Source organism: Salminus brasiliensis, chromosome 5 (genome assembly GCF_030463535.1).
Source record: "Salminus brasiliensis chromosome 5, fSalBra1.hap2, whole genome shotgun sequence".
Lineage (NCBI taxonomy): Eukaryota > Metazoa > Chordata > Actinopteri > Characiformes > Bryconidae > Salminus > Salminus brasiliensis.
In genome coordinates this window covers 27650116-27677972 of record NC_132882.1, presented here as the reverse complement: position 1 = coordinate 27677972, position 27857 = coordinate 27650116, and the positions used below count along the sequence as shown (strand labels likewise).

Below are 27857 nucleotides of genomic sequence, written 5' to 3'. Positions count from 1 at the left end.
TTTATTTTATATAAAATCATTTTAATTTTTATCTTTTTTATTTATATTTATATTAACTTAAATTATTACAAACTCAAAAACTGAAAAAGCTGCAATGTCATAGGGTCCAGCCATCGGCAGCCGGGGCCCGAGAGAGCACAATTGGCCTTGCTCTCTCCAAAGTAGGTAGATGACACTTTCTCACAACATCCCTCCAGTGCAATGCTGGCCAGCACTGGCGTCTGCTCTTTGACATTGCATCGACAGCAGTTCGGAAAAAGAGGCGCTGGCTGGCTGCACACAGGTCAGATGAGGCGTGTGTTGGTCTTCACCTTTCCAGTGTCAGGAGCATTGCTTGTGACAGGGGGAGAACATGTATGGGTGGGGTAATTGGTGATCCAAATTGGGGTATAATATTAGAAATATAACTTAAAGAAAAAAATGTAAGCTGAGCAACAAGCAGACAAACACAAGGGATATAAATGTTCTAAAACACATGTGGGCACAGGTGAGCAGAATGATGAATGGACAGAATGATGAATGGACCTGTGGACATGTGGGTATTCTTTGAAGTGAAAAAAAAATCAATAAGCCAGCTTTATTTTATTAAAGCCATATTATGTAGCAAAGCAAGCATAGTGTCTCTGTCACTGCCACTCCATGTCCGTAACTTTCACTGCCGGTTCTGTATCTCTCAGCATGTCCAGAAAAGCATGTGCAAAGCCTGTGTGTCCTTTAATAGGAGCTTGAAACACGATTTGTATTTATGGCAGTGTAGTAAAAGTGAATTACACAACCCAACTGTAGGGGGAGCCCAGGTCCAGTTCATTTTCTGTGGACATCTTGAAGGACAGCTTAGTTACTATGGTAACATATGCTTTCTGGTACTGGTTTAACTGCCTGCAGTATCTCCTAATCATATTGTGCATTTTTCCACAGTATCTGAGCTACAGTAGTGGATAAGACTGCATGCTGAGCAGTGGAGGATAGTGAAGCAGTAAGGGATATTGATGTACTCCCTGGAATTAATGTGCATTGATTCTTAATTAAAAATAGGTTTAATAGTTTTTTAACAGTTTGAATAATAGATAACACCACTACCTAAAAGTGGCTATCATAGTCTTGGGAGACTGGAGTTTGATTCCCGGTCTGGGTGACTATGCTGCACTACACCAATAAGAGTCCTTGGGCTAGACACCTAACACTACATTGGCCCACCTCTGTAATATGAGTAACCTTGTAAGTCGCTCTGGATAAGAGCATCACCTATAATGCTAACTGGACATTTCATCAATTTTCCTGCCTTAAATAATAATGCACAGGTTTAAGAAGCACACTCACACAGATGCACTGAACAAAGTCCTGTGAATATTGGCACAGGAAACAGACCCCATCTACTCATCCTCTTGCTGGTCCTGGATGGTCCTGAATGATCAGAGGGTTTTGAATTTGAGCTGCTGAATTATACAGGGCCTTGAGGGATTATTACCACAAACACCGTTTTATGACACAGCGTTTTTCAAGGAGGATCAGAGATAGGACATTCCACACTATTGCAAAACATTAGCCTTGGGTCCATAAAATAAGAGCTTCACTGGGGAGAATGATCTCTGAAGATACCAGTAAATTATACTCCTGAAATTACGGGGAATCATAATGAGGAGTCGATTACAGGAGCCCCTACGCCCACACCCCCAAGGCGTTTCTTGTGATTGCTCGAATATATAATAAACACATCGCAGTGAAGTATCTAAGTAGATTTGCTTTTAGCAGCCTGGAACAGCTTTTCATATTTTACTCTCTGGGCTTCGTAAAGATTGTCTGTGCACATGTGAGCTTTGATCACTAAATTGCGGCTGAACCGTTTGGCTAAATGAAGCGAGGCTGTTTTAAATGTGTAGTGTTTATGAGCTCACTTCACTGAATAGCCCTCAGGACTTCTGAGGTGGCCAGATGACTTACATAAACGAGTCCAAAGGTGAGGGCTGTCCAACAAGACTGGCCCTCAGCTCTTTTCCTATGAGACAGCCTTAACCGTACGCTTACATTATCTGGCTAAGTGAGAAATCATGCTTGTGTTTTGTTTTTTTTGTTTTTTAGTAGTAGTTCCTCCCTACTTGTCATTCCCCTCACCTGTGTATAGTTCAAAGCCACACCCTCTCATTGTTGCAAAAAAACATGTTGGAGTAGGAGGTTTGTAAGTGTATGTAATGTTTTTTTTATACCAATTTATAAGGGTTCCTCACACTCGCACGCTATTTACAATAAGCCGCTCTTTGAGGAAGCATTCATTCGAAGGTTTTTAGGGAAGAACATCATAGCATCGTGCCAACAGAACATCAAAGAAACGTCACCTTTTCATTCAAAAATGTTTAGGATTTAGGAATTACAGGCATTTTCCACAGTTCCTTAAAAGCAAACAAGGGCCTCTTTTCCACTGCAGGGTCAAACGGCTACTAAGGCCATGCCGTGCCGCCCTGCAATGGTATGGACCCGTTAGATCAGTTGCTTAATCAGGACCTGGAGGTGCATGATGTCTTGTAACAATCATACAGTCACAGTTTCACTCTTTATTCTTGCACTACAACCTCAAGGCTAATGTAGCACTAGCTAGCTAACGTACGGAGGCCGTAATTCATCTGTTTATCACATGCGTCTCAAACCACGCCAGGGAGGCCTAGATGACGTATGCCAAATAATGTTGGAATCCACTTAAAGAAGTCTGTTAGAAGCCAACACAATGAGGTTTTGTGTGATGTGAGTGTGTGACGACTTCCTGCATGCATGGATAGCTATAGCCGTGGTTCTGGCATGAAATGCGATATACCATCACAAAATCATGAACATAATACAGAAACCCTGAATTTCACTCGAAATTGTCTGCCCACGAAGGTAATACTAGCTTCCACTAAGCGAGTTGGGCCGTACTAACGATGAGGGCTGAAATATGCTAAACTTTATTATGCAACATTGCACTGAAGTTTACTAGTCGCCACACTAATGATCAGTGCAGTTAAAGAGCGCTAGAATGGAGCATTATGAATAACCTTAGTTCTGTAAGATCATTTCTGCAGTTTGACTTATCATCAAAAAGAGACTCTAGAGTAGAGAGAGTGTGCTGATGTGCAAAATTAGGTATTATAATAAAGGGAAAACAGACAGACTGCCCTCCTTGTGAAGTTTTAAGGTGCTGAATTCATAAAAGAATATATAACTACCCTATTTGTGTAGATCTTACAGACAAGCAGCACAGAAGCTTTTGTGCTTTAAAGTATATAATACATATACTGTAGTTATATGAGTGCTGTACTACTCTTTTCTGAACACAATTATGTATTGATGGATGGAGGGCATTTGGTGAGGAGCCCACAGGGGTTGTAGCTTAGGGCCCTGAAAAATTCACTTTGTTTGTTTATGTATATATTATATTTATTCTTGTTGTCACCCTGTATCTGCAAAGTTGCAACTTTACAGGAGAAGAAAATAAAAACCCACCTTAATTATTTTGGAAGTCAGTGAAAAAGACTTTGAAGTCAGTGTGTATTATTTCAGTTGATCTATGTGTTGTGACATTTTGGCAGAATGTCAACTGCCAGTGTGTATTTAAAAACGCTGCAGACAGCAAAATGTACATGTAAGTAAATAAATTATTATTATTATTATTATTATTATTATTATTATTATTATTAATAATAATAATAATAATAATAATAAATAAAATAAAACAAATATTTGTACATTTTACTTTGAATTCAAACTTTTTGCAGAGATATGTTGGTGTTATAATATCTTACATGCAAGTAAAAATCATGAAATATAATTATTATTAAATTAGTAACATTAACATTAATTAACAATAATTAACATTATTATGTACAGGGGTTCGGCCTGCCTAAAACAAACAAACCCACATATTTAAATTATTAAACAAAAGGCAACTTCAGACCTCTAACATGATAAATGTATCCTTAAATGTGATTAGGCAAGCACAATTATTATAATCTTTTATTTTCTTTTACATGATGTATTTCACTCTACTACTACTACTACTACTAATAATAATAATAATAATAATAATAATAATAATAATAATAATAACAATTATTATTATTATTATTATTATTATTATTATAGGTCCAAATCAGGCCTCAGTAACGCAGCGTGCCCGTCACTTACCGAGTTGTACAGTAGGTGGCGGAATGTGACCGTTTATAACAACGAACCAGCAAAGGAAGAAGACGCGCCAATACGCTTTCAGCGGGTTGCGTCCCAAACCACACTCCTCTGTACTTCTCTGAACTCGATTGAAGCATGCACTTCTAACGGCGACGCTCTACTTTATTTACATACTATCTAGTGTGGCAGTGTGCAGTTTGTAGCGCAGCCGGTGATCCTGTCCCGCTCTGTGCCGCGGGAGTCTCCATAACAATCACAAAAACAACACTCATATACCAGAGTAGTGGACCTGAGAGATGCTAGCTAGCTAGCATTTTATTCAGAACAGAGAGGTGTAGTCTCAAACACCTAAAACTAGTGTAGCTAGTGAGTTGTCTCTTTTATAAGAGTTGTCTCTTTTATAAAACTTTTGCTGCTGTTGGGAAAACACCTTACAGAAGCTGGAGCAACAGGCTGTACGCCACATACAACTTATATTGAGATATATATATATATATATATATATATATATACTAAGTAAGTATATTTATAAATGTCTGTATAATACCTAGCTAGCTAACTAGTTATTGAATTATTTAGCGCTAGGTTAGATACCACTGGCCTGTTTTCTACAGATTAACTTGCAGACTAGCTAAGTTAAATGTTGGCCAGGTAGCTAGCTAGTGTCTACCTGTAGTGTGTTCTGCTTCTTTAACGTTATGGCTGGACAGATGGCTCCTTCACAATAACTAGCTAGCTAGCTACAATTGGACTGAAGGCTAGCTAGCTAGCTATACGCAGAACTCAGCTAGAGGTAATATCTCGTAGTCTGTGAGATTCAGTGGTTTAAAGCTCAGTCAGGCTGCAGGTTAAGCTTCAGGTGTACAGTAAGCTCATTAAAGGTCTGTGCTCTCTCCTGCTCAGCTACTCCGTTCAGCATGTCTCTGAAGTAACTGGGTGACTTCCAGCTTTCTGGAAACCATGGCTTACCGAATGACAAAGGAGGAGTTGGACCAGCAGTTTGAACAGTTTCTGAAAGAGGTGAGATTATTTGAGATGATCTTTATGCATTTCTGTTTTGTCTGATTTGGCAAAAAGTGTCTATCAGAGTCCGAATCAGCATAACTTCATCTGCCAAGTTACACATGTGAGGGGTTTGTGTAGGTGCCCACATGGATGACATGGAGGTAGACTTGAAAACAGGCTGTTGATTATTCAGATAATATGACTAGGGGGAGGGTAAAAATCAATAAAAACATAAAATGAAATATTAGAAACTCAGGGGGACTGACGCTGGCAAGCGTGGTTTTAAAGGAGCAAAGCTCATGTCGTCTGGTAGCTTGTGCTCAGTTGTAATGCAGCAACCTCTACATTTCCGGCCTTTTTTTTTTTAAGCCATATAAATCATTGATTGAAAATAAACATGTGAATATTACAATACAACCCTTCTGCACAGTTTCACAAAGCTTATACAGGAGGGTAGTCGCCTGATCAGTGTCTAATCAGTAGATTATTGCTGTCGGTTCTCCAAAATGGCAACTTGACAGGAGAACCTTTTGGGTGCATGAGATTTGACACAATGTAAAGGACAAATGTCAGATTGACATTCAGTGAAAAACAATACAAGGGTTTTGCGCTTAAGCTCTTGATCTGTGCACCTGTGCATTACAAAGTCATAGTAACCACTCGGTTCTTTCAAAATAGCATCCGTATGATTTCCACTGAGCATTTCTAACTAGAGTTTCATGTTTGGCTCCTCTCTGTAGTCCGTCTCCGATGACTCTGTTGAACTGGGAAGCAGCTCTGCGCGCCACAGTGTCTTGGACCAATTGGGGAAAGTACCACAGAAGCCGGTGAAGAAAAGCGACGTGTCCGTGCCTTGGTGGCAGGATGATGATGACAGTGAGGATGCTCTGGGAAAAGGTATGTTGAGAAGTCAGACCAAGTAGGTTAATATGTGCTGTGTGTTTTAGCTCTCTAGTCTGAATAATTATCAGATATGACTTAAAGTGTGTTTCTGAAACAAAATAGTGTTGAAACTCTCAGTTTATTCCATAACATTTTTTGGGTGTTGTTTTTGTTTATACATCGCCCAAATACGCTTGGTTAAACCGTGCTCTTAATTAAAAGGTGCGTAAAACCAAGTGTACAGCCATACAGTCTCTGCAAACACCGGCAGTAGGATGAGTTCTGTTGAAGAGCTCAGTGACTTTTAACATGGCACTGGTGTAGGATGTCACCTTTCCAATAAGTCAGATTTCCATTATTGTGAAGTTAGGCTGCATTATATGGATCTGTTGGGGTTTTATGAGAATAACAATTAAAAGGCAAGTGTCTTTTTTTTTCTAGCTGTAATTAAAGATATCTCTCTTAAGTCTTTTAAAAAAACATACAGCATTACAAAAGCCTCATTCATTTTCATGCAGACTGTACAATAAAACGAATTCAGTTACAAACACCTATCTACATTAATTATGAGCTAATTCTTTGTGCACTGTAAAGCCCAATCAGCATTTTGTGAACAGCGTTTTCTATTTAAGAATTAATTCTTACAAAAGATGTTGTCACTGTCACACACAAACTGTTGTTTTTGTTCATTTTGTGATATAATCTACATCTAGCCATCGTTCTTAACATTGTGTCACAAAGTCATGATAAATGGACCACTAGAAATGCTCTAGAATGGCTTGGAATAAAATCCATTTTCCATTGACATCCTTTGAAATTTAGGAAGGTTTTTTTTCCCTTTCCTGTAAACTTGCTATTTGGGTATACAAGGTTTTGTGTGACAGTGACGATATGGTGAAATATGGTGTGTTAAACTGCTTGAATCTGGATTCTGAATTCTGAAGGGGAAAAAAAATAAATAAATAATTGTGCAGCCCTGTTGAGAAGCTCAAATGTCTAGGAGCAGCAGTTGCTCAGCTGTAGGTCACGCACGCTCCCGGTACTGCGTTTAAAAACAGCTGTCCTCGGTTACAGCACATGCTTCCAAACTACCTCTGGAACCGACATTGGCCCAAGGCTTGCTCGTCTGGGAGTTCATGGGTTGGGCTTCCAGGGTTGAGCAGCTGCAGACAGGCAGAAGATCACCATATGTGCTGCCAAGCACTGGGCAGAGTGGTGTAAAGGACACTAACGTTAGACTCTGGAGTGATGAAACACGCCGCACCATATGGCGGTCTGACGAATGAGTCTGGCTTCGGAAACTGGCAGATTTGTTGTGGGCCAAACCTCATCGCCCAGCATCTGTGCCTGACCTCACTAATGCTTGTGATTTGAATGAATGCCTGCAGCTATGTACCCACCTTCCCAAAGGAGTGGAGGTTATTACTGCAGCAAAGGGGGATAAACTCCCTTAGTTTTGGAATGAGATGTTTAACAAGCAGATATGGGCATGTTGTTGCTTGAGTGTCCATATACTTTTGACTGTGGGATATAGGTTGTATGCTGATCTCTCCCCTTACTACAAAGACATGTAAACCTCTTACCCTTCCAAAATTATTCAGTTTGGATGCAAAAAATATATACTTGACTTTTTGCAAGTGTGCAATCAGTATTTAACAGTGTTGCATATCCACAGTCACATTTCAGTCAACCTTAGCTTTTAAACAGTGGGTATAAAAGGGTCAACATGTGTAAATCATCATTGTTAGCGTATAATTTAAAACCATTTATCTGGACAATAAGTGTTTTTTCCTTGAGCTAGTCTGAAGGACACAGCATGGTTCCAGATTTTTCCTGGGCACTTCCAGCCAGCATATAGATGTGTTCAATTCCTTCAGCAGCTCACCTGATTTAACATCACTAAGCACTGATTTACTAAACCAGATGTTGGATATAACTATAGCTAATACTACACTCCCATGAGGAGAGCTTTGGAGATGTTTTAATGAACACAGTGAAGTAAATCCACTACTTTCTGAATGAATCCTAATTGTATTGATTCTGATATTGGTGTTTTACTGCATAAATAACAAACCTATTGTCCATATAAGGAGCTTATTATTGTGCATGTATGCAAGACATGTCCCAAAATCATGTTTTTCTAAGCATTTAGAACATTTCTGCCACCAGTCTGACAAATGAAATTCCCATCATCAGCCAGTTGGTGGGGCTAGAATGCAGAGTTTTATTTTTTCTTCCTCCTCACTTTTACTCAGATAATACTGTGTATTAACACATTGCTCTTCTGTATCTATCCATTTATATGTATATCTGCTTTACTGTTTTTTTTTTTTTTTAAGCAATGCTCACATTTTATAAATCAGCATGTAATTAAAACATATCAGTCATGTGTACCCTAGAAATTGAGCACATCATGTTCCTGTAGGGTTATGACAATACAGTAATATTAGTAACATTCACATCTATAATGTGCAGCCTGGGGCTGTACAGTGTCCACTGGCTATGAAGGGAATAACCTGCAAAGGGAACAAAGAGTATGTAGGAGTGGATTATTTTTAGAAGAAGATCTGCATTATCGTATAACATGATGCATGCAATCATAATTAATTGAAGTGGAAAGATGGATTAGCATCTATGTAGTATTTATGTTCAGACGTTCTCTAATCAGGAGAGCTTGCTTACGCAGGGGGGAAATTACTGCTGGAAGTCATTTGAGATCAGTAATTTGATCATCAGTGCTGCAAATTACCGGTGTTGTCTTTTTTTCCTTTTCTTTTTTTCCCCTCTGCTGACAGTCAGTGGCAGCATATTAGCATTTTATTGTAGATGTCTTGAAGTGAGAGGGAACTGTAATACGTTTCTTTTAAGAAAGGGACTAAAAGCATCTTGCATGTTGTTTTGCGGGATGTTGTAGATGATATCTTGATCTATTAGACACACTGAAATGCTGATATTTGAGAACATATTAAACCTTAAAAAGCATGAGAACAGTTCCTCAGCTCAGCTCAGCTGATGATTTCCACACAAGCTGTGTTACTGTGAATTCTGTATCATTCGTTTAAGGGAAAGTTTGGATCAGCCCTATATCAAGTGCATTAGAGGCTGTAATATGGAAACAATCTTACGTTAGTTTGTTTTCTGTAGTATTTTAAATTACTTTTTTTTTTTTATAACTTTTTTAAAGTAACAAATGACACATGAAGTCTCCCTCATCTCACTACATTTTTTTGGTTTTAATTTATAAAGTTTTCATTTATAAATAAATTTGATTTAATGTAATTTTATTAATCTTTTATTATTTAATAATTATTAACTTGTACATGTATTTGCTCTGTTATTCATGTTCTGTTTTTAAGTAAAGACATGGAAATGTATTATTAATCTGATTCATCGATTAATCGAAAAAATAATCGACAGATTCATAGATGATTAAAATAATCATTGGTTGCAGCCCTAACCAGTTTGTTCAAGTTTCAGTGCTGCCAAAGCTGTAGAATGCTATGTGGTCTAAGCTTCTGTTTAACTGTGTACTATAAGGGATTGATGAGGGATTCTCTCACTAGAAAATATATATGGGGTGTAACGGCACATAGAAGTCACTGTTGCATTCACAGTACGCTTTTATAACCATGTTGAAATAGCTGAACATTGTTGGCCTGTTAACTTGTTAACTATTTTACTGTTCATTTTACACTTAAATGTAAGTATATTTTTTATTGACTGTATTCATTGGTGTCAACCTTTTTGAAGTATATTGACCTTAATGTCAAGCCTTTAAAACATAAACATTTAGATGAAATTTGTTACTGTCTGTATACACATCAGACATGGCATATAGGCTGCTCTGAAACTAAATTCTCACTGTAAGACAGTTTTCTCCCTCCTGTTAATCTCCTGTTCTATACACCTCACCTGACTGCTGGTAACCACTGCATAATTTTCAAAAATTCATGATGTTAATTACATCGCATCTCACGCACTTTATAATAAAAAGACTCTACTTTATCAAGGGCCTCTCTCATGGAAAATGGCATTACCTCAAGGGCCTAAACTGGTAATACCTCAAGGGCCTCTATTATGGAAAATGACTTTACCCTCTCTCTTTTGTATTTATTTCTTTATTTTTAATAAATAAAGTTATATGTAAATAATGTTAAAGTATTAAAAGCACATCATTCACTCCTCAGTTTATACCATCCATATATGGTTTTAAAATCATATTTCTTTCAGGTGATGAAGTGACTTGTTTACATATTTCTAATACATAATCAGAACTGAGCTCATTTAATCTTATACCCGTCTTAAAGGTACAGTAACAGAAACAGCCTGTTTAATTCGATGAAGAAGGGTTAAAAAAAGGGTTGACCATTTATGAACCAATAAAACATACAAGTATTGAAAAAAAATACAGTTCTAGATTTTCTAGATTTTAATTTTGAGAATCGAAGCATTTAAGCATCCAACTGGTTCTTTGAATTGTGATGGTTTACTTTACAAAAGAAACCTTCATTTTTTTTTTGTGAAGCTTATAAAGATTGTTTAAAGAGGCCAGGGGCATTTAGTAATTAATTCCTTTCCAGGTCCCCTGAGTGCGGACATGTATTCCTTGAGTGTTTTGAGTGAACATGTGATGTAGAGGGGGGAAAAAATACCATGCGAAAGTGTTCCTGCGCCTTCCTTGCTTAATCAGCCACAGAACATTGTGTTTCATCAAGGTTCTTCTGCACTGTGTGTTTCTGCTGTTCTCGTCCTTGAGATTTTTGTTGCCTTTCATTACTCTCTAATATCATCATGAACTCATTTGCCTTGCCATTTGTCTTCTGCCGCAAGTAGACTAATCATTTAACCCCATCTCATATTCACACCATTTCTGTGCACATATCATGCACTATTGTTATTGATTTTCTTATTTCCTGACCCAGATGAAGCTGCTAAATATAGATTCGTCAAGCGTAAAAACACTCAAGCGGCGGACATTCAGGAGAAGAGCGGGCAGAAAAAGATTCCTTCGCCGGGTACAGCTGTGTGAATAGGAACCTTTGACGTGTTAGCTGTAGCCGTCACCAGAAATACCCCGTGTCATGTAGCTTGTTTCATAACTCTACTTTTCTTGTCGTGTGTTCCCTAATACCCCCCCCAATCTTAGCTAGCAGTACACTTGTCTGGCCCATTTGTGACTGTCAGTGGTGTGCTGACCTTTTTATCTGCTGTCTATTCACAACCCCGTCGCTATGACTACCTTTTTTTTTTTTTTTTTCGTTTTGCTCTAATTTATTTCTTTCACTTCTTTGTCTTTTTCTTGTTTTCCTCACCCTCTCTTTTCCATAGTCCCCTCTAAGCCCACCCCTAAACCTCGCAGCAAGGCCCTCGACAGGGCCAGCCGTCTGGACAAGATCAATCTGCCTTATCAAGAGACTTCCCCTGACACAGATAGGCAGAGGGGCTCTGAACATACTGCTGCAAAGCCAAAGAAGCTGTTAACCAATGAGTACAGTTGTTCAGAAGAAAAGAGGGCCTCTGAAGACGACTTTCCCTTGGAGTCAGATAGTCCATTCACGGCTGAGTACTCCCACAGTACACCGAGACAGACAAGTGTCATTCTGACAGACTCTGATAACGCTCTTTCAGAGAGAGAGAGCAGTGGCAGTGACACATCGAGTAGTGACAATGGTAAACCTCTAAGACAGTTAACTCAGTACTGCCTGTTACAATATTCTCAGCACCTTCACTCTGTTGTCCTTCTTTCTATTCCTTTGTGTTGCTTTTCTCAAACTGGGGAAGTGCAAAAATGTGTTCATTTTGAAGCATATTTAGGACTTAAAAATGCAAATGCAAATTGAAACAGTAGAATATCTGCTGGTGGTTATTCATATTCACAGTTGATTCCCATTGAACTCTGCAATAAATTACTATTTTGAAAGTTGAAAGGAATAATTGATTATTCCGATTATAAATCACTCAGTTACCAAAAAACTTTTATGGAACTTTACTGGTATTATAAAAGATTAATACATCTCCAGTAGCTTTTTCCTGTCAAAAACTAAAACCAAGATTTGCGAGGTGACTCAAAAAAGAGTGGTTTAGCTAGATCCACAATTTCATTGACGCGACTCCGCAAGATGATTGGCCTGTTTTGTTTAAGGGTGGGAACTTATCCATAATCATGAAGCTGATTGGCTCTTTTTGTTGAAAGGCAGGAATTTTATTTATTACCAGCCAGCTGATTGGCTCTTTTTTGTTTGTAATTTTATCTGTAACTGTGTATCTGTGTATTTATAACTTTTCTAGACGGGCTTACGAGAAGAGTCCTCCTTTTTAAACTCAGCCTGTGTCCATATAAGTTATGAGTCTGCTCTCCACTTGCCGCTGCAGATGTGTGGCCATGTTGTGTAAAGGCTGCGTAATGGTTTTATCCACATGCTCTGCTCACATGACAGACAGTCTTTATGTTTCTGCTGCAGCTCTGCATCCAGATTAAGAGAATTATTGCATTTCACACTGTTATGGTTAAACTTGGGTGAATAATTCATAGGTCATGTGTGTGGTGAATTATTCCTAGTTAGCAGAGAAACATATGTGATGTCACCCACTAGTTTGTTGTTGAATTTATTCAACTAAGTATATTAGTCATTGCACTCCTATTTAACTCTGAAGGTCATGGTTGAGCACTGCCCCCCCCAACATAAATATATATCCATTCAAATGAAATCCTCTGTTCATCCATCGTCCTGTGACGTCGAACTGCAGCAGAAAGCTCTGTTGAAAAATGTGCTTGCGACTCCTTTCAGACCCTTTACTGCTTGGTGAACACATAATAGCTGTAGCTATGTGTGACTGATGAGCTGTAAGCGTATGTGGTAAATCATGCTTCAGATGTGAATGACTAATGCGAAGGCAGGGACAGTAATGCAGTGTCATGTTCCTTCAGTTTTGCCTTGATTTGATTCTAATTACTGGGTCTTATGTTACTGATAGGACTGTTGGCATCTGGGAAGACCTTCCTCAAATCCTTAAGGAAGTCTCAGCCCATCCAGGAGGTTGACGAAGAGCGACTGCTGGAGAATGGGCCCAGAGGGGATGCAGTCATCTTCAGCAGAGACAGTCTAGAGCCAGAGGGTTGGTTTCTTATCCATAGTTCTGTTTCTTTTGTTTTTAAAGGCCGGTGTCCACCACAGTTTGATGATTTTCCTTCTCAAACAGACATTCTTTAACAAAGCTGTAGGGAAATGTACAGTTAAACAAAAAGGCATCATTTAATGAGTGGGATGTAAACAGACGTTCAGAGCGTTTGAGTGTGAAATGGTTTGTTGTGTAAAAAGTTATTGACTTGGGTTTATTATAATAGGGGTGGATCGCATGTCTAAAAAGCAAAGACAGCCATTTTATTTATGCATAACAAGCATGTTAGTCTTAATATTATATATTTTTTTCTGCAGTAAAATAGTGATGATGCATACCTGGGTAGTGTTTCTTCCCTGAACATTAAAAAGAAATATCATCACTGTCACACAGAATCCTCTCCAAATAACAAATTTACTCGAAGGAAATTAAAACTTTCTATGGAACTCAGTGTGCAAATATTTTATTCCAAGTCATTTTGATGCAATTCTATTGGTCCATTCATCATTGAGAACATTTTGACCCAAAGGTGAGAGCACCAGGTTCAAATTATGTGGAAAAAAAAAGTTAAAATGCACATGCCTGACCATTTCATATAATTACTTTGCCACAAAGCTTTTACAGGCATTAAACTCTACACCACTGTTAAGAACACTGATTCTGTAGGTTCTCTATAGTGAACTGTCATTTCACATCTGTCTTATCATTATTGTCTTAATGATTTTATTATTAATGTTTAGAGGTTGCCAATATAACAATTTCCTTGTATAATGGTAAATTGTATGCTTTTCTAAGCATATCAGTAGTGCTTAGAGAACATTGATCAGCTGCACATGCCATAACAGTGTAATTAGACTGGTGTAATTAGATGAAGTGCAGCACATTTTAAATAAACATCATTGTACGTAGTATGGGAGAGCATTTGAATAGTAGTTTTTAGGAATTGGTCACTACTGATGCATTTTGTCTGCAATCACTATAAATGTTCTGTAACATATAAAAGGTCTATAATATTTTCACATCTACTTCCTCTATCTAGAATATTTGAAAAAAGTGTCTGATTCCACTGTTAAGTGTTACGTGAGCAGGAAAATTATTCATCTTGCCCTTCAGGAACACCCCTGATCCATAGTCCCTGAATGATTTGTATTTTTAGTAAGCAGCTGTTTTTTGGGTTCCTCACAGAATCACTGATTGTATCTCGATCTGCACAAATTGCAGCTGACTTAGACCTGGATGAGAAGGAGAAGGCAAGACTTTTTCCCAACCTGGACAGAGGTTCTGAGTCTGATGACCTCAGGTTGAACAAAGAGAGAGAATCCAGCAGCTCCACTGTCACCTCACCAAAACGGTGCCTTTCTACACTTATCCGACAATGAACAGAGCAAACAAAGTGCTGTCATGTGATTATTAAATAATATGGTGTCCTGCAAAAGGCTTTCAGAGGTTTTAATTTGAATGGGTGTTTTTTTAGGGAAGGAGCTGTATCTTTGACAATGGAAAATCAGGGAGAAGATGGCGAACGGGTTTCTGCTAAAGACAACACATGTAAGGGCATTGTTAAGACAGACTCATTATAAGAAACATATCTTTTTTTTTTTTTCTTCAGTGGAAGTCATTTTATTTTGGATCATTTCATATCATTTTGGAGCATTTCTGTCATCCCGTATATTGTGTAATATAATAAGTTATAATATAATTATAAATGTCACTTGTGTTCTCAGCACCGTCACCTGCTTACAGTGACGATTTTGAGGATGAAGTAAGTGAGAAGAAAGCTGAAAAGAAGGTAAGTACATATTTTAGGGTCTTCACTTTTAGTCATTTAGTCATTCAGCTTTTACATTTGTCCAATAACTGCAACACTACCACACTACAGTGGCAATACCTCTATAGCATTCATCAATCAAAGCCACAATTGCACTTCCCATCAGCTGTTAAGGAAAGATGTTTTTTCATGAACTGATGATTTGGATGGTTTTTCTACTCCAACTTTTATGTTAAAAAAATGAGTGTTTAATTTGTTTTTTTTCTTCCCCTTTTTTATTTTATTCAGAAACCTGAAAGGCGAGGCATGTTGGCTAAAGGTGAGCGACCATGTGGTTGTGTTTGCCTGTGTTTGTTTGTTTGTCTGTACGCTTATTGAACCACAACTACCTTTTTTTCTTCTAGTTTCACTTCATGACTCTCTGAATGACACGGATGGAGATCAGGTGGCTGCTTTGAGAAATTACGTTGCAGAAAGAACTGAATTTCCCAACTCCAGAGTGGCAGAGGCAGCAGGACCAGGTGCTCCAGGTCTGTTTACATCTATGAATCCTGTGGATTGTATCCTAAAAGACTGGCTAAAAGTGAACCTCACTACATTTATGTTTTGCACATGTTAAACCACAACTACAAGAACACTTTAGTTTTGGGTTAAGGTTAAAGTTAGGGTTAAAGTGAGGACCAGGTGTAGGATCAGGAGTAATTTATATCTACTAGAATGTAAGTTAAAGAAAACGTAAGTATCTACAAAGCATCTAAAGTGTCCCGTTGAAAGAAAGTCTTACCAACTGTTTTTTTTGTTTGTTTGTTTTTTGTTTTTTTTCTAGTGTCACTTCATGACTCTCTGAACTCCACAGATGGATATCAAGGGGCTGCTGTGGGAACTGATGGTACAGAAAGACCTGAATGGCCTGACTCCAGAATGCCAGAGGCAGCAGGACCAGGTGCTCCAGGTCTGGCCATATCTATTGATCTTATAAGTGAAAAATGTTTTTTTTTGTGCCTGTTCTCTTTCTGTGTCTTTTTTCCCCTCCCATTCGTACTCTCTCTTACTCCCTGTCCATCTGTCCTGTCTAGGTCAGTCGTATGGTCAGAGTGGTGCGAGTGAGATGGAGGCACTGCAGGAGGCATACTGGCAGATCAGTCACTCTGTGCGAGAGTACGAGGATGACAAAGTGCAAGAGTCCAGCAGGAGTCCAACTTCTCCCACCACTCCAGTGTTCTCTACAGGAACCTTCAGACATGTCTCCACAGCAGGATCAGGTCAGTCTCAGTGACTGGGAAACCAGCAGGCATCGTGATGAGCTCTTTTGTAAGCTGTGTCGGTTTGACCTGTCCATGGTTATAGTTCAGTTCTCAAGCACTTAAAATGTCGGTCAGGTCATCTGGACAGGTCAGACAATTAAGGTTTATTGCTATATACTTTACCAAAAGCCAAAACAAAACACAAGGACTTGTTTGTGTGTTGAAGATTTACCGACTGCAGAGGAACTGATGCAGGCTATTGGACCCGACTCTGGATTCACATATGGCCTGTCCCTTCAGCCCCTAATGTAAGATGTCCAGCACCCCTCAGATGAATTAGATATGACCTTTAGCAGGTATTGCTCCTAATAGAGACGTTTGCCCTGTGTTTCTGATATAGTGAAGCAGCAGGTGATGGCAGTGCTGAAAGGATGGCTTTAGATGGCAGTCCAGTGCGAGCTGATGATCTCAGAGAAGTAAATAAAGAGATCCCTGCAGTAATGGAGCCGCACACAGCCACCCTTCAGAACAGACACAGGAGCGTTGCTGAGGAGCTGAAAAGGCTCATGCAGGAGGACTCTCCGGAACGCCCTAGTGTCTCCAGCAAGGGCAAGAAGCCGCAGGTGAGTCGGAACCTGACCCCCCCCCCTTTTGTATTATATATATTTTTATTTTATTTATTATTTATTTATATATTTATTTGAGCTAACAGATTAATAGTAGTACTGGACCATACAGTAATGGAAATTGAAGGTGGGATCATTTCGTGCACATAGTTTTTGCAGGCCCCCTCACCTCTTTATCAGCTTCTGCATTGGTCCTATTGTGATATTATTGATAATTGTGTGGTATAAATTTTTTTTTTTAGGCTTCTGGCAGATCTACTACTACAAGGTCCACTTTATCTGTTTTTAGAAAAGCTCCAGTGCCATCAGAGAGGACTAAAAAAGTTGAGAGCAGACCGCTGGCGAAGCCTTCTGCGCCCAGCAGGACTGGCCGTATAGCCAAACCTCCATTTCCACTGGCTCAAAGAAAGAATCCGAGCCATATCACCAACAAATCGTCTGCTCTAAACCAGACACACACTGTCAAAGGTAAAACCGGTCCGCTTGACATTTACAGTAGCCGTTTCTCAAGAAATTCTTAAAGTTGCCAAGGAATGCATTAATTAGTATTTTAAGCATTTTTAACATTTTAAGTAGTAGCAAATATGTGACTTGGGCAAAAAAAGCACTCATTGCTTAACAAGCCTCTTTATATTAATATTATTAATCAGTCCACAGGCTTCTTTGACTTTCATTAACCGTTCTGTACCTTTTTTTTTTTTTTTTTTTTTTTTTTTTTTTAATTTACATACAACTGGTCACTGCTAGTACTTATGTCTTTTCTTCTGCTAAAAACTGCAGGTTGTAAAAGCAGATTTGAGCCACTAGATGTCAAAAATGAGCCAAAATATGATCAGTGAAACATCACCTTTTTGTTTTTGTTGTTTTTTTGTTTAGTTTTTTTAAGTGTGTGTTTTTTTATTAAGTAGTGTTCTTCATGTTTCTGTTTAGGCGCAGACTCTGGTTTGAGGGTAAGCAGTGAACTCATTACCTCAGTCCAGTCCTTTGCTGCTTTTTTAGAGCATCAAATGAAACTGAACCCTGACCGCCCTGACCTTTCAGACCGCAACACACAGCAAACAACAAAGAACACAGTGAGTAAACATCTCCTGCTTCACTACCTGCATGGAATTCAAATGTCTTTCCTTTTTTGATCCAGGGCTGTGCTACTGTTTTCATTTCTTTCCTCCTCTGGTATCTCTGTGATAGAGTGATTTAGGAAAGGAAGTACCTGCAGTCAGTGGTCAGGACCTGCTCTCGACACGCTCTTCTCTGGAGCAACTGAGTCTGCAGCTTGCTCAGAACGAGAGGCGGCTCCTGCTCAGAGAGGAGCAGCTACAGCAAGAGCATAGCAAGGAGATAAGTGCGCTCAAACAGGAGAACTACATGTTACAGAGCAAGGTTAGTGCTTCTGTCTGCTCATGCTGCTTTTCAGGTTCAGTTTGACACTTCATTAGGAATATACACTTACTTATTGCAATAATCTAATCCGTCAGTCATGTGGCAGCAGTGCAGTCATGCAGATACGAGTCATCAGCCATCAGAATAAGGTGGAAATGTGATCTCCGTAGTTTGAGTATTTCTAGAACTGCTGATCTCCGAGAATTTTCACCACAACTTTACAACACATCTTTAGAGTTTCCTCAGAAGGCTTCATTAAAGTCAAAGCATTCAGCAAGTGTCAGTTCTGCAGACAAGAACATCATTTTGATGAAGGAGGTCAATAGAGAATGACCAGTCTACCTTAACCTGACAAAAGCTAGGGTGACTCGGATAACCACTCTTTATTATCATGCTGAGCAGAAAAGCGTCTTAGAATGAACATCACATCCGGTCTTGAGGGGATGGGCTACAGCAGCAGAGCACTTCTGCATATGCTCTTTGAAGGCTAAACCCGCATTCTTCTGCCGCACTGGAGACTGAAATTAGCAGCGCCACTTCAGGCAGAGTTTAGACCTTGTCTAAAAAACAATTAAAGAAACAAGTCTAAGAAACAAATAAAAACAAAAACAGTCAATGACAGAAACATTTTTGCTAATGTGACCACTGAGCAAAGGTATATATTATACAGAACTAAATGTACATATATACACATGTACTGATACTGACTATGTATAATTTTGTGCATTAGCGGTCATTAATGTTCAGACACGGAGCTGCAGAGAAAAAAAAACAATGTTCCTAAAGAAATATTGGGCTTCTAAATGGATTTCAGGCAATTTTATTGTGAACTGGGAGAGTGAGATTGATTACATAAGTGCCCTTTTAGAGAGAGAAGACCCATAGGGAGACAAATGGACAACAGGAAGAATGATTGAGTGAGCCCATGCTACATAACACTCTGCGTTATTCCCATTAAATATTGTCGTTCTTCGTTCTTTTTGCTTTAGGGGCATCCTTTAGCTTTGCATGAGTGGTTGCTTTCACCCAATGTTTTTGTGTGTTTGAGTTCACGTCAGTTAGCATTGTGCTTGGCATTGGAACTGACTTTAGAAGGCTGCTAAAGTATGAACTGCTAATTGCGCTAATGGTGCGCTGAAAATGCTTGTTTTTCAGCTGCGCAGCCTAGAAGAGACCAGTAAGAAACAGCGATGGAGTTTTGGCGAGGTCTCAGACCCAGCAACGGAGGAGAAACTCCGACAGATTGAGAAAGAGATGAAGCAACAGGAGACACTGATTCAGGGCTATCACCTGGTAAACTTGTGTCTCTATTTTGCTCTCCGCTCCAGAGTAGAGCACATAGGCTAAAAGAAAAGAATGCCAAGAATCAAATCCAGCCACACACACTATAAATCCAGTATCTTAAAGTCTAAGACTCGACTGCATCCTTTGAATACACCTTTGGGTACCACTAATAAGACTGTCTTAATAATGGATTTATTCATTATTATTTTTATTTATAAATTAGATTCCTCTTATTGTCATTGCACAGTGTACAGCAAACTTTCGCTGCAATAGCGTTTACACATAACAGACAGCAATAGAAATATAGCAGCTGGTTGAAATAAAAACATGAATCATTTACCTGATGTATAGTACTGAGAAATTACACACATTCTGGAAATGGTGAAGGCAGTGGTCCTAAAAATAATTAATGAATGAAAAAAAAAACTAATAATATATCATAATATGTAGTACGTAAATATAGCAGCTGAGAGTATTGACATATACAGGATCCAGTGCTCTTTACAGTTACAAGAACATATGAATAAGGTGCCTTTGGAATAAACATGTTGTAAATGCAAGCAGGTCCCAAAACAGTCAGTGTTTGTATCTGGTAGTGTTCAGTTCATGTATGGCCTTGAGGTAGAAGCTTTTCTTAAGTCTGTATGGCCATGGTGTGATTGACCTGAAGCTTCTCTCAGAGTTCTAGATCACAGGTTTGTAGGTTTCACTAAAGGCCCTTGAGCAAGGACCTTGACTTTCTCTGTTTCAGGGTTGCTGCAGCGTGGCTGAGTCTGCGCTCTCAACCCATCTTTGTAAGCTGGGCTAATCGAAAAAGAAGAATTTAATTGTACTGTACAAGTACATATAACAAGAAAAAAAGCAAACTACAGCAACATTAGGATGTGTGGCTGAACTATTCCTAGGTCTAGGGTGTTAAGATATGAGATTAATAACATGGCACTGACAGTTTGAGTCAATAAAAACAGAAAAAAGGGGTGAGAAACAGACACAGAAATAGTGTTGAACTATTTCATTAAAGTTAGATATCAAACAAACATTACAACAGCAATACAACAACAACTGTGTTAGCTAGTACCTCTCAGGAGAATCAACACTGCACTGCACCAAAGAAAATAACAAAAGGATATTGGTGTACAAAATAGTGGTGTAAAAATGAATTACATACATTTGTCGAACATTAAGCCACAGAAATTATGCAAGTGGACCTCACGGAAAATCTAAAATAGGATGGCAATAAAAGAGCTTACAAAAAATATATATTTTATTTTTATTTTTTTTAATGGTGTAATTTTAGAAATCTTGATGTGGACTTGTGTGGTGATTGATTTTTGGTTAATTTTTGTGATTTATTTGCATAATGCGGTCTCTAAATGTACATTTCCATTTATGGCATTTAGCTTAGCATAGGTTACTTAAATTACAGAGGTGGGCCAATGTAGTGTTAGGAGTCTTGCCCAAGGCCTGTAATTGGTGTAGCACAGGATAGTCACCCAGACCAGGAATCAAACCCCAGTCTCCCACTTGGTATGGTAGCTCAATGCTAGGTACTGGTGTCATCCGTTGTGCCAAACCAGCCACAAAGTAAATGCTTTGTTTTTTGTGTTTTTTTGCCCTGTAGGAGAACGAGAAGTTATACGTGCAGATGAAGGCTCTCCAGGCGCAAAATAAACAAAACGAAGAGGCCATGTTCACAGAGAACCAGCGGCTGCTCTCTGAATTAGCCTTCACTAAGTGAGTCTTTCCAGTCATGTGTCCATAAAGGCTCTCCTCACACTTAAGGGCCATCTGCGATGCACATTTGTGGCACTGACACGTTGCGGTGCGACAAACATGTACATCTGTTTATCTTCACTGCGCTTTTTAATAGTCATATTCACATTTGGAAAGGTTCTGTGAAGGATCTGTGGTGCATTCTCTATCATACAGTAGCTTAAGTAGTGATATAAACTTGGCAAATGAATGGAGTGGATAGACATCGTGTTGTGGTCTGAGCATTTTACGCAGCTGTCCTGGCCGCTCCTAATAGTGTATAATATTCAGCTAATGGCAATGCTCATGTAAATTTTAGGGAAACATTTTACCCACACACTCCGTCTGGGCAGCATTCAACATGTAATCGTTCTGCATGTTGGCTTATTGTCATTGTCATTGCAGAATGTCATTTCTCACACGCTTCACACGACATCTCTAACAGCTAAATGAAGGGTATTGCCAGAGGAGTGAAATTCAAGTGTTAGGGAAAGGAAATATTTTATGCTTGAAGTAAGTGGTTATTATGGTGTGAAGAGGGCCTTGGTAACACTGGATATTTCTGTACTTTCTGTTTCTTTTCTTCTTATGCCATATATATATATATATATATATATATATATATATATATATATATATATATATATATATATATATATATATATTCAATCAACTCAGGACCACCTTTGGTCTTTAAAGGTCAAAAGATTGTTTTTAAACCCTGAAAGATTTCAGTTCTAGGCTTATTACATTATAAGGTTTAATTAGCAACAAAAGGGCTAAATGATAAAGATAAATTGACCAATTCAGGTATCTAGATAGATACAGCTAAATGAGCTGTTTCACTTCACGGGTGGAATTGAAGGTGAAACATTTCAAGCTTTGAATGTTTGTTTAATCCTAACATAAATACATCTGTCTAAGAATACTAAGAAAACAGATTGGGACACATGCGTAGTGAGGTGGGCATTCAGTCTGTACAACAAGATTAGTGCAGTGTAGGCAGTAGCAGTTCCTGGCATAGGCAATAAGGAAGTTGCCTAAGGCTATGAGTTTGCCGGAGGCAGCTTTAGCAGTCATGGAATTGTGCAGTCTGCCCGTGTGACCCCAACCTTCATTAAACAGAGGTGCTCTCGCAGATTATTTTTGTAGGCCTCAGCCCACACTCAAATTCAAATTCAAAAAATGTTTAAATTCAAATTCAAATTGTATTTGTCACATACATAGTCATACACAGTATAACTTGCAGTGAAATGCTTTTTAGACAGTCTGCCCACATCAAAGCTATACAATAAAGATCTAAATTTAAAGTTACATTTAAGTAAAAATAAAATATATAGATATATTTATAAATATAGAAATAAAAGAAGTAAGAAAATATACAGATGGAATAGTGTGTGTCTGTGTGTGTGTGTGTGTGTGTGTATATATATATATATATATATATATATATATATATATATATGTACATATTTATCTGTATGTGAGTGTATGTGTAAGTTAAAAAGAAATATTTCCACCCCTCCTTCAGCTCACTACATAATGCTCTAGGATCTGGTAGAACATTAAACAAGAAGACAAGGATGACCGCAAAGTAAGGTTTAAGCCAAACAGTTTACATGGGTCATCATGAAGTCAAATAGCAGATGTAACTGGCTTCAGGGTGGGTTATAAAACTAACCACCAATAATAATGCATTTTCTAATCCATTACACAGAAAGAAAATACAAGTCTTGTCTTTAACTTTCTGGGTATAAATATTTTTTTAATGTTATGTATGTCAGGAAGTTGAACACACACTGCAAAGCTTATGAAACAAAGCCTAAAATGCCACCAACAGTGCAAGTCATAGCTCAGTGTTTACTAGTAAAATTTTATTTTAATCTCTGTAATTCATTTGTAATAGTAGAAATTCTAATTCTAATGAACAGTCATTTTTTACTAGCAAAACATATCATGCATACAGCTATTTTGAGTAGTCCTATTGCCATGGCAACATATTGTCAATGTTGTTTTTGACTACTGGTATGTTACTATATGATTTACCATGGAATCCCATTCTTTCTGATCTATGATACGTTTTTGTTTTTTTACAAGTAATACTAGCTTTAAAAACTTAGGCTAGTAGGCTACTAGCTTAAAAACTTAGTTCTAGGTCATTCTGAATGGCTCAAAATGTGAAAATGCAGTGATAAGAAGCGACTATGAATACAACAAAGCTAACAAAGAAAAAGAGAAGCATGTCAGCTTCTTAACATTTCAACAGTTGCTGTAGCCGTGTGGTATCTGTCACAAGACTAGAGCTCTGACTGGCTGTGACTGCTCAGCTGTGAAGGCCTTTTCACGGTTCAAGTCATCATCAGTGACTCTACTGTGATGGACAATCGAGCACAAAGCCCCTCCGAACTGATCCATCCAAAGCCACAACACGTCAGCCTGTTATTAACAGATACAATGTCTTCAGTTATGTTGCATTAAAAAAAATGTCATATGACGCCACACTGGAACCCATACTCCCTGCTCACATATGAAATAACAGTGAACAGTGTATCAGTTCACTGTTTTTAAATATGTGTAAAGAAATATTATCTCTGCATTGGATCCTGCTGGTGTGGGATTCCTCACTTTTGCGTGGTGCACACAAGCCATTTACGAGCTAATAGCAGCTTGTAGCCTGCTAAAAATGAGTCAGCAAATTACAAATCCGGGGCCAAACCATTGAGACATTTATGTCAACCGAATGTCATTATCTATAAGACTCAGACCAGAGACATTGAAATTGAAATGGGGACCAGAATTGGGGGCAACAAGTAAAATGTAGCCTTGTACTACAAGAAGGTTAGGGCCTGGCTTACTTAACTAGGAGGTTGCATTTGTTAAACAAATCTATAATAATAATGTAAAATAGCCAAAACCCCTACCTTTAACATTCAGCACTAATCTGTTGTATATTTCAGAGAACAGTTACACAGGATCAATAAGCAGAAGACTATGGGAAGTGGAAGTGTAGCTGCTGCAGATCAAGGATACAGTGTCACTGAGCTAATGGCTCAGGTGCAAGCTGCAGAGGTAAGCTGTTCAGATCCAGTCCTTGTAATTTAGCTAAATAAATATCTGGTTTTGTCCTGATGTCTGTGTTGTCTATGTATGTGCTTCCGTAGAGGAAAGAAGCAAAGCTACAGGCGGAAACCCACAGGCTAAAACAAGAGAAGCAGGCCCTACAGGTGGACCTGCAAATGATCAAAAAAGAGAGGGACTTAGCAAAAGCACAGGTCCTCTACACCTCAGGTAGGACAAACCAATATGGTAGTTTGAGCTGCCTGTGTATCTGTGGTTAGGTGAGTACCATTTTAACAGGTTGACCATTTTCTCAGGTGATAAAGGCTTTGAGCTGAAGCTTCTGGAAGAGAAGCATAAGGAAGAGGTGTCCGAGCTAAAAAAGAGGCTACAGTGGTATGCTGAGAATCAGGAGCTGCTGGACAAAGATGCAGCTCGACTGAGAGCAGCCAGTGCAGAGACACAGAAACTAACTGAGCAGGTAAGACAGCTCACACAGTAGTAACCCTGACCCAGGTAAGCACTCTCTATATATCTGTGTAGGTCACACACACAAACACACACTCAGATCAAATAATGTGTGGCCAGTTGTTTTGTATCGTCGCTAGGGGTGTAACAATGTGCGCACCGACCAAGCTGTTTAATTCATGACCGTGTCCGGAGTTCACATTTTAAACTCTAGAGTTCTAACTAAGTTTTATAGCAGTTCCTGAAAATAGGTCTTAAATCTATATCTCAATAATAATCTCAAAGGTCAAGGGGTTAACAAATCAATATTGGCAATATTTTAAAATTTGAATGAAGAAAAATAATGGCTGTCCACGTGTACAATATTCTACTAATGAGACAGCAGCCGGGAGGCAGGAGGAGTGTCATGAACTTGCTTTACAGCCATTGCACAGCAGTACAACAATTCAAGAGTTCAGCCTTCCCATTTAACCTGTGGCAGTGAATATACACACACTACTGATTAGGCTGGTAAGAACACACCCAGAGCAGTGTTGTGGAGAAATTTGGGGGGTTAGGTGTGTTGCTCAGTGGCTCTTCCTGAGTTGACATGAGTGTGATGGAGCAGGAAAACACTACAATTTCCAGGACCTGGGTTGGGAATCTCTGATTTAGTTGAGTAGTTTTCCAACATGGTATTCTTGGACTAATACTCAGCCTAGAACAGCTATAAATGTTTTTGTGAATCTAGCCTCTGATCTTCTGGTCCCAAGCCTGCTTCATCTAAACCTTTAGGCCGCAACTGCCCCCACCCCAGTTTGGCAATTTCACAATGTTTCTACGCCTTCAGCCCCCCTAATGTTGTTAACCCTGTTGCATATGTACCTTGTGGTAATGTCAGCCCCCAAACTGGAACCATCAAATAATTGTCAGAAAAATCTGATTCTTTAAAACTGAACTGTTTTTATAACCTTCTGAGCAATTATTCAAAATAGAAATGTAAATATATTTAAATATACATTTACATATATTTAAATATAAACACTTTGTATATATAGATTTTTTTAATTTTGTCATATTTGATGCATCTGGAATATAATGCTCACAAAAACTTTTTTTTAAACAAACTAAAATATATAAAACACAAAAACTGTTTAAGCCTTTTTTTATATTTTATATTTTTATATTTTAAGTCATTTAAGTTTTGAAATTGTGTGTGTAAAATATGTATTTTGTGGTGCAATTCGCCAGGTAGCAGAAAACATGTATCTGAATTCATTTTCTTATCCTTATAAAAAATGTTTTTTTTGGATGTTTATTAATTAACAATAATATTTACACTGATGTTGCAATGGTCTTAAAATCAAATATACATCAAATATACATTTGACTTTAAAGTGTTCATTTGATCATGTTTGCACTCAGCAATAGTGATGGACATATTTGTAAGTACATACAAGTATAAATTTAAAATTTGATATTTAAGAATTGAGAATGAAGTGCTTTTGAATGCTATTATCCAAAACTTCATGTCGAGCATGGAGCACACAAGATAAACCCGTATGTTGTTTGCTTTGAATTTAGTTTTTGATAAACCCCTTGAAAAGCATTCTGTGTAGTACTGAGAAAGTTGGATGCATACCTAGTGAAATTAAAATTAAAATTTTCTGTATGTTTATTAAACATTTGAAAACAATCATTGCACAGAGTACTAATTACACACTGATTGCTTGATGTGCCACCCTCTAACAAAATAAACCTGGGAATAAACTAGATGCTAACAAAAATGACAACAATGCAACAGATATAGTTGATTTATAAAAATTCAGTGTAGGTGCATGAATAACCCCCAACTACTCCTCATTACTCCACTTTACTTAATCCTTTTGGACCGTGATGTCCACAAATGCTAACACTTGACATGCCCTGGGAAGAGATCAAAGCATTAGGATTTGCAATACATATTTAGACTTTGATACAATATGCTTTTTAAATCCATTTTTTACTAAATGTACTTCAATCGGAATACCCTTAATTGCTGTTTCACATGATGTGAAGAAAAATGACCATGAAGATCTGACAATGTTATCCAACACACGCAAAATGAAAACAAATGGGTATTGTTAATTAACATGCATTGTACTTACACTGATACATTATGGGCTCAGGTGGTGTCAGCAGTAAATGTAAACAGTGTTTTATTTTGCATATCCACAAAAGGAACTCAGCAGCTTCATTCATTACATTCAAGTCAGGACAAAATAACACACTGGCAAATATGAGAAGTTGTTTTGATAGCAGGCCAAGTGGATCATCTAACTCTGTGGTTCACACACCTGATTCACACCTGATTCAGCTAACCGTTTCCAGGACCAGGGTTGGAATCGCTGATTTAGCTCAGTGGTTTACAGACCAGTATTCTTGGACTAATACTCCGCCTAGAACTTTGTGTTTCTCAAGAACTAGGTCAGGATGTTCTGATTTCACAGAGTTGACGTTCATGTGTGGGAGACATGATAATCCCCTAAGTGACTGTTTCACATTTTGCCCTTCATAGAGAGCTAAAACATTGTTGCTTCATGGCTTTGAAATACTGTAGTTTTTTTCCTCCCCCTGAGATCAGCAGCTAAGACAGAAAATGTATGCCTTAAATATATGCTTTCTTCTAGTGTCAGTATTGAAAAGATTTCAGTATTTTACATGCTTTAAGACTTCAGGACATAACTGAAATTCTTACCACATGCTTTGTACTGTTCATTTACTTCATCTCACATCAAATTTCAAAATGTGGTATATACGAAATTAATGACACATTTAAATATGTTCTATTGTCCTCCGTATGATGATTTCATGAAGCAAATTGTGTTGTGAAATTTGCAGGACATGTCATATGTACATTTAGTTCCTTATTTATACTTAGAAAGTCACGCTTGACTAATTAATATGTAATGTACAGTGTGGTCAATAAGATGATTTTTTATTGTGATGCACAATAAGCCTGTCTAAGCATATCGAGGACATCATCAGTACTTAAACACTGATCAACTGCAGGTTTCATTACAAACGGAGTAATTGGACTGGTTTAATTAGATTAAGTGCAGCAGACTGTGCTCAGTATTGGAGAGTATCTGAATAGTA

At 38.2% G+C, this 27857-nt stretch overlaps 1 protein-coding gene across 4 annotated transcripts in view; it reads left to right on the top strand.

Moving 5' to 3' along the window:
• Positions 1-4421: 4421 nt before the first annotated feature.
• cep162 (centrosomal protein 162) overlaps positions 4422-27857 on the top strand; it is a 35407-nt gene continuing 11971 nt past the window's right edge. The window contains exons 1-22 of one of the 4 annotated variants that reach the window (XM_072680051.1): positions 4422-4671; positions 5059-5175; positions 5901-6057; positions 11371-11712; positions 13018-13158; positions 14383-14512; positions 14636-14709; positions 14886-14950; positions 15218-15248; positions 15334-15459; positions 15756-15881; positions 16006-16191; positions 16400-16481; positions 16574-16796; positions 17042-17267; positions 17730-17872; positions 17988-18179; positions 19335-19472; positions 21085-21197; positions 24173-24284; positions 24377-24503; positions 24590-24753. In XM_072680051.1, coding sequence (XP_072536152.1) covers positions 5116-5175; positions 5901-6057; positions 11371-11712; positions 13018-13158; positions 14383-14512; positions 14636-14709; positions 14886-14950; positions 15218-15248; positions 15334-15459; positions 15756-15881; positions 16006-16191; positions 16400-16481; positions 16574-16796; positions 17042-17267; positions 17730-17872; positions 17988-18179; positions 19335-19472; positions 21085-21197; positions 24173-24284; positions 24377-24503; positions 24590-24753 — 2958 coding nt within the window. In that variant the 5' untranslated portion in view covers positions 4422-4671; positions 5059-5115. Of the gene's footprint in view, positions 4672-5058; positions 5176-5900; positions 6058-11370; positions 11713-13017; positions 13159-14346; positions 14513-14635; positions 14710-14885; positions 14951-15217; positions 15249-15333; positions 15460-15755; positions 15882-16005; positions 16192-16399; positions 16482-16573; positions 16797-17041; positions 17268-17729; positions 17873-17987; positions 18180-19334; positions 19473-21084; positions 21198-24172; positions 24285-24376; positions 24504-24589; positions 24754-27857 lie in introns of all 4 variants that reach the window. The other 3 variants (XM_072680050.1, XM_072680049.1, XM_072680052.1) reach the window with 3 other exon arrangements.